Source organism: Argiope bruennichi, chromosome 7 (assembly GCF_947563725.1).
Source record: "Argiope bruennichi chromosome 7, qqArgBrue1.1, whole genome shotgun sequence".
NCBI classification, from domain to species: Eukaryota; Metazoa; Arthropoda; class Arachnida; order Araneae; family Araneidae; genus Argiope; species Argiope bruennichi.
Genome location: NC_079157.1, coordinates 135624592 through 135632424, shown reverse-complemented (window position 1 = coordinate 135632424; position 7833 = coordinate 135624592). Strand labels below are relative to the sequence as shown.

The following is a 7833-nucleotide window of genomic DNA, read 5'->3' as shown; positions in this document are numbered from 1 at the left end:
TTCAGTTCGAGTCTCGAAACTGAGAACTTTTTCAATATATTTTTCTGTTCTTTTTTTAAAAATTTATTTTAGATATTTTTATCCTTTATTCCCACACTTACTACGAACTTTTCCAAATCTTATACTACTAAAATAAAATTTATTGTCAAAATATTTCTATATTCTGGAAAAATTTTAGGAGTCGAGTTCACGCACATGCGCAGAATTCATTCCTATTCAAAACATTGTGCTTTTAGACAAGATTGTCACCATGTTAAAACTTTTAGTGGAAAATCATAATTGGAATCTTAGACCATTCAGACGCTCCGAGTGTTAGAAGCTTCGTGGCCAGATCGGCAGCACGAGACAACTAGTTTTGAAGGTCATAAGTTCGTGTCGCGAAACTGAGAACTTTTTAAATATATTTTTCTTTTCTTTTTTTAAAATTTTATTTTAGATATTTTTATCCTTTATTCCCACACTTACTACGAAATTTACAAATTTTGTACTACTAAAATAAAATTTATTGACAAAATATTTCTATATTCTAGAGAAATTTTAGGAGTCGAGTTCACGCACATGCGCAGAATTCATTCCTATTCAAAACATTGTGCTTTTAGACCAGATTGACACCATGTTAAAACTTTTAGTGGAAAATCATAATGGGACTCTTAGACCATTTAGTCGCTCTGTGTGTAAGAAGCTTCGTAGCTAGATCGGAAGCAAAAGACACATAGTTTTGCTGGTCTTCAGTTCGAGTCTCGAAACTGAGAACTTTTTTAATATATTTTTCTTTCCTTTTTTTTACATTTAATTTAGATATTCTTATCCTTTATTCCCACACTTACTACGAACTATTCCAAACCTTATACTACTAAAATAAAATTTTATGCCAAAATATTTCTATATCCAAGAGAAATTTTACGAGTCGAGTTCACGCACATGCGCAGAATTCATTCCTATTCAAAACACTGTGGTTTTAGACCAGATTGACAACATGTTAAAACTTTTAATGGAAAATCATAATGGAAGTCTTTTACCATTCAGACGCTCTGTGTGTAAGAAGCATCGTGGCCAGATCGGAAGCACGAGCCACCTAGTTTTGCTGGTCTTCAGTTCGAGTCTCGAAACTGAGAACTTTTTCAATATATTTTACTTTTCTTTTTTCAAAAATTTATTTTAGATATTTTTATACTTTATTCCCACACTTACTACGAACTTTTCCATATCTTGTACTACTAAAATAAAATTTATTGTTAAAATATTTCTATATTCAAGAGAAATTTTTTGTGTCACTTCACGCCTATTCAAAACATTGTGCTTTTAGACCAGATTGACACCATGTTAAAACATTTAGTTTAAAATCATAATGGGAGTCTTAGACCATTCATACGCGCTGCGGGTGCGAAGCTTCGTGGCTAGATCGGTAGCACGAGCCAAATAGTTTTGCTGGTCTTCAGTTCGAGTCTCGAAACTGAGAACTTTTTCAATATATTTTTCTTTTCTTTTTTTTTAAATTTATTTTAGATATTTTTATCCATTATTGCCACGGTTACTACAAACTTTTCCAAATCTTATACTACTAAAATAAAATTTATTGTCAAAATATTTCTATATTGAAGAGAAATTTTAGGAGTCGAGTTCACGCACATGCGCAGAATTCATTCCTATTCAAAACATTGGGCTTTTAGACAAGATTGACACCGTGTTAAAACTTTTAGTGGATAATCATAATGAGAGTCTTAGACCATTCAGACGCTCTATGGGTACGAAGATTCGTTGCCAGATCAGCAGAACGAGCCACTTTGTTTTGCTGGTCTTCAGTTTGAGTCTCGAAAATGAGAACATTTTAAATATATTTTTCTTTTCTTTTTTTTAAAATTTATTTTAGATATTTTTATCCATTATTCCCACACTTACTACGAACTTTTCCATATTTTGTACTACTTAAATAAAATTTATTGTCAAAATATTTCTATATTTTAGAGAAATTTAAGGAGTCCAGTTCACGCACATGTGCAGAATTCATTCCTATTCAAAGCATTGTGCTTTTAGACCAGATTGTCACCATGTTAAAACTTTTAGTGGAAAATCATAATAAGAGTCTTAGACCATTCAGACGCTGTGCTAGTAGGAAGCTTCGTGGTCAGATCGGCAGCACGAGCCACATAGTTTTGCTGGTCTTCAATTCGAGTCTCGAAACTGAGAACTTTTTAAATATTTTTTTCTTTTCTTTTCTTTTTTTTTTTAAATTTATTTTAGATATTTTTATCCATTATTCCCACACTTACTACGAACTTTTCCAAATCTTATACTATTAAAAAAAATTTTTATTGTCAAAATATTTCTATATTCAAGAGAAATTTTAGGAGTCAAGTTCACGCACATGCGCAGAATTCATTCCTATTCAAAACATTGTGCTTTTAGACCAGAATGACACCACGTTAAAAGTTTTAGTATATAATCATAATGAGAGTCTTAGACCATTCAGACGCTCTATGGGTACGAAGCTTCGTTGCCAGATCAGCAGAACGAGCCACTTAGTTTTGCTGGCCTTCAGTTTGAGTCTCGAAAATGAGAGCTTTTTAAATATATTTTTCTTTTCTTTTTTTTAAAATTTATTTTAGTAATTTTTGTCCATTATTCCCACACTTACTATGAACTATTCCAAATATTATACTTCTAAAATAAAATTAAAGCATAAATTTACGGAAAATACAGAAATGTTGTAACCGAAAAATGTTAACCGTAGCCTCATTAGAGTGGGGGAAAAAACTTGGCGACCAACCGGTTCACCAATATTAATGCTCGTTAAAATTTTAATAGTTAAATATTTTATGTAACTCGTATTTTAATAGTTTCTTCATGGATATATTTTAAAGTTACAAATTTTGATAGTCATATAATTCATTCATAATATTATAAATGCCTTCAACTATAACGTAATATGTATCTCCCTAATTTTCTTTTAGCCCCCGTAGAATTTATGCTTTAAATTAAAGTGGAAATGGTTAAATTGCAATTTAAATCAGGAAATTTTTTACTGAAACTATGAATTTTTTTTCTTTTAAAATATGAGTACTAAAAACACAGTCGCTTTGCATTTAAGCTAAACCTTATGCAAAATTAAGAATATCTTTCTTAATTTATGTAATATCTTAAGAAGTTTTCTACAAAATTTTCTCAGATTCATCATGAACAGATCGATTAATTAACATTGTTTAGTTTTAAATGCATCAAACACTAAGAAAATAAACACAATCCTTTGAAATAATCTGTCGAAAACATATTAAACCTTCAAAACGAAGATCGTATCCATTGTCGACAATCAGAACACAATACGCATGCGTGAATTTTCAACGCCAATTATGGTAACGCAAATGCTTGAATTTTCTACGCCAGTTGGGGTAACGCTATGCCGATTAGAAATTTTTAATTTCCTTTAATCTGAGTTATTTTAATTCAAAAGTACTTCAGAATGAATCTGAAAGATCGATTAATTAATAATCTTTAATCTTAAATGCATAAAACATTAAGAAAATGAATAGAATCGTTTGAATTAATCGGCAGGAAAATGTTACGCCTAAGCCTCATTGCTGTTGGGAAAAAATGTTGAAGCCTTACTCATTTGGCGGTGGGGAAAGAAATAATTTGTTTGGCGGGAAAGTTAGTTTTTAATTAAAAGTTAAAATTCTAATTAAAAATTCAAAAAAAGGAACCCCAGGTGCACATTCCCGACCTCCAAGGTATACATGTACCAAATTTGGTAGGTGTAGGTGAAATGGTCTGGCCTGTAGAGCACCCACCCACCCACCCACCCACCCACACACACACACACACACACACACACACACACGCACACGCACGCACGCACACACACACATTGAGCTTTATATAAGTATAGATAATGATATATGTTAATTTTTTGCAAAATAATTTAAATCTAATAAAAAGCAAAAAAAGAAAAAAAAAAAAAAAAACAGAAAAAAAGAAGGAAACTTGGTACTGCGAACAGGAAAATTATTCCATTTTCAATAAGCTTTGTGAATAAGCAGAATAAAACCATTTAACACAAACCACAATTTTTAAAAATAAAAGTTTATTCTCAAAAACTCAACTGAACACATTATAAATTTCCACATACAAATCAGACAAATCTGCCTAGTATTAACAGAGACTAAGCATAATACAGTGAAAAAATATTCTCAAGAAAATAATCCATATATCCTAGAAAGAGAGGAAAGTGAGTTCAAAGAAAATATATTTTAATTTCAAGATTTTTAGAAAATTAATATCACAACAGCGGTACATTTTAGAATAAAGATTTTTTTGCTTAGAAATTCATCATATTGTAAAAAAAAGTGACAAATAAGTTTTTATCCAATAGCAAAAAATCGGTTCTAAAGAAAATGTATTTTTTAGTTGAATTATCTTTCTTTAATAATTATTAATCAGATATAACTGATTTAAAATATTTTAAAAAAGATTTAGTAAACCTGAAAGCTTCCATTTCTGTAAAAGTTTCTAGAATTCTACATCTACAGTAGTAAGACATACTTAATTTCATCGATTTAAAAGTTTGTTTAAAATAATTAAAGAAAGTGAGATACACTCTTAATGATATTCAAATAAGTTTGGACATATTCGAAAATTTCTAATTTACAATATTACTTAAATAAGTCTCCCAAAATTAGAGGCACTCTATTTCCAAATACATGTTAGACATATATCCAAAATTAAATTTTCATTGGATTGTCTGGAATTCTATTTATTTAGAATACAGGTCGAGTTAGATTGTTATATTTTTACTAAAAAACTTTTTAACTAAACTTTTACGCTAAACTGGGAAAGATATCACATTGCAATGGAGAAACCGAGGAACTGCATAGTCTAGCCAAGAATCCTGTAAAGGAAATTAAAAATAATAAATTATTCATTATTGAGGAACATGATATTGTATAAAGTAATCGATCACAATTAATCTTATTATATCCATCATTTTAGTTTGGAATTTTTGGAAATCAGAAATATATTTAATACAACTCAAAATTTTTTACGCATCTAAAGCAGAAAGTTTATGCTAATTAGTTTATTACTACGAACCTACTGTCAATGCGAGCATGAAATGTTTTAAAATATAATTATTTCTAAATCTGAAATGAATTTCATCATAATATAACTTTTTAAAAAAATTATATGTGATCCATTTTTAAAAGAACTCGTAGAAAGAAAAGAAGGGGGGAAAAAAAATTGAAATCTGCTATCGCAAATTTCAAGTAATCATATGATAACATTATTTGTTTTAAATAAAGTGGTATCGATCCGATAGAAAAACATGTTCTCACATGACTCATATCTCGCAATCACCAACATTTAGGAAAGCGATGGTTTTTGACCATCTTAAAATCAATAAATAAATCTTAAAATCAATAAAAAATTTTCGCGAGGCCAGATTTTTTTCTTGCAAAGCCAGTTTAAACCGGTTTTAAAAAATTACGTAACTATCAGATTACGCATATACGTCGATATTTAGAAAACGACTTTTTTTTAATTCTCAAAATCGTTCGAGCTCCAAAAATTTTTGCTAGCCAGAAAAATTGAAAACTAAGAAAAAAAACAAACATATATTATATAGCTTTCGATACTTCTCTCACTGTTCCGCGTTCATTTCACTTTTCTTCTATGCGCTTTTCCGGACGATAACTTCCAAAGTCCCTCCCCTTTATTGGCCAGACCGGAGAATCGGGTACATGGCAAACATTCGTGCCATTTTATACCTTTTGTTGGCTATAAGTCACCAAATGTGACAATCATCATTATCATTTTCTAACAACCCTAAAAGCAAAAAACTGGTGCCTCAAAAGCGATAAATCGCCGATTTTCTGCCCGTGCATTTCGAGGCTTCAAACACCCCAAACCAAAACAACATAATTTTCTCACAAGATAAAATGCTAAGTGATAAATTGAAAGTGATAGAAAGACATTGAGTGATAGTGAAAATAATCATGCTGAGTGATAAAAAAACTCTAGATACTTTTTTCTAGATATTAATTTATAAAGGAAAAAAGTAACAAGGATGCAACAGTGCATGTCATTAACATTGATGTCTGAGATGTGGATGCGTTATACCCCAACTTTCAACTAACGGAAGTATCATCTCAACAATCTAATATATCGCGTTCTGTGCTTAGTTCCGTCTCGTAAAGAAAAGAATCGAGCACTTCTTTTGCAAGTCAACTTCCAGTAGAGCAATTAGATTCTTTAATTTATACAGATTTGCAAGTTTGATCGCAAATTAGCTTAAAGCATTTATAAATTTTCGAATTCACATACGAGCAAACGGATACACCAACAAGCATTTCATTCTTTGATAGATTTAATCTAAAAAAAGGGATATAGATTTGTGATTATGATAATAAAACCATAAATCAAATTTCAGTCCAGATTTTTGGGATTTTGAATTCTGTTTAAATGCAATTGGAAAGATAGAGAATAGATATTAGACAATGATTACGAAAGAGCATGCGATTTTTGGCGATTAATCGCCAGGATTTGGTTAGTACAAAGTACCAGAAAATCGAATGTATATACTTTTTTCCCGTCCAATTAAAAATGAAATTTGACATAAAACTTCAATGATAGTTTCAAAATCACATATCATATTTAAAATCTTTTAGTCATCACGTTAAAGTGTAGAAAAAAGTAAAGAAAAGCTTGTGAAAGATGGTTAAGCCCTGCACGGATTTGGTTCTAAATTAAATGCAGGTCTACACTTTAAATTTTAAATTTGGGTACCAAATTTTATCCATCCAGCTTTTTTGTTTGATATTTATCGTGTTAAGATATACTGGAACAATTGAAGGGACAGACCTTCGTTTGAAATGATCTTGTTCAAACTTTGACAGAAATCTTCAAATTTGTTGTAAAAACCATACAACAAATTTCGCTCGGCTAGCTCAAACCATTTTTTAGTTATCGTGTTCACAGACAGACAAGTATACTTCCAGAAACGTGTTTTTCGGATTCAGGCAGTTCTGAAACGTTGAGTTTCAACGAAGTCTCGACTTGCAATTTTTTGACGTGTATAATATTTTCTCTTTCTATACTTCGTGTGTAGGAAGTAAAACTAAATTAAAGGAGGAAAAACCTACTAAAATCCTCGGGCAGTTGATCCTGGCAGACATTTCCAAAGAGTAGAAAACTAGTAAAAGTCCATATCCTAGCAACAAAGTAAACCAAAGGAAAAAGTTCCAGAAGTTTGAGGTTCTTCTTCGAGTCATAAAAATGAATATAACTGAAAAAAAAATGTTGGATTTTTATTAATAGTTTGGTGCAAATTTAAAAAAAAAAATTAAGATCGAGACAGTTACAAAAGAATACAAAAATTGGAAAAATTTGAATAAATTAAAACTAGATATTTATGTAACTTTGATTTAGATATAACATGCCAAAATTTAATAAATTATGATTATTCATATAATAAGGGTTAAAAGAGAGGCTAAATCATTCTTATGCCTATAAAAAAGAGTATTTAATAATATGAGCTTAAATAAAGCATACTGGAGCTAATATTTCTTAAATAGTAAAGCAATGTATCGGTTGATTATAATTAAAATTGCACTTTCAAAAGGCTGTTAATAAAGAACTACTGGTCAGAATGACACAATATTTCATATTGAAAAATTCGTTTTATGAATGAAAAAATTCAAAAGTTTACCGATATATGGGGCTGTATTCTTCACAGTATGTTGAAATCTGTTGCTTTAAAAGATGTGTTAATTTAAAGGTGCAAATTCAGAGACATGATATGCGCAGCTCACATTATTCTTGTGATAAAAATAAGGAACAAGCAGT

At 30.2% G+C, this 7833-nt stretch overlaps 1 protein-coding gene across 2 annotated transcripts in view; it reads right to left on the bottom strand.

The window, feature by feature from the left end:
• Window positions 1–4387: 4387 nt before the first annotated feature.
• LOC129976241 (sterol O-acyltransferase 1-like) overlaps window positions 4388–7833 on the bottom strand; it is a 9531-nt gene continuing 6085 nt past the window's right edge. For both annotated transcript variants that reach the window (XM_056089720.1, XM_056089721.1), the window contains exons 4-5: window positions 7131–7273; window positions 4388–4882 (exon numbers count right to left, since the gene is read on the bottom strand). In XM_056089720.1, coding sequence (XP_055945695.1) covers window positions 4817–4882; window positions 7131–7273 — 209 coding nt within the window. In that variant the 3' untranslated portion in view covers window positions 4388–4816. The remainder of the gene's footprint in view (window positions 4883–7130; window positions 7274–7833) is intronic.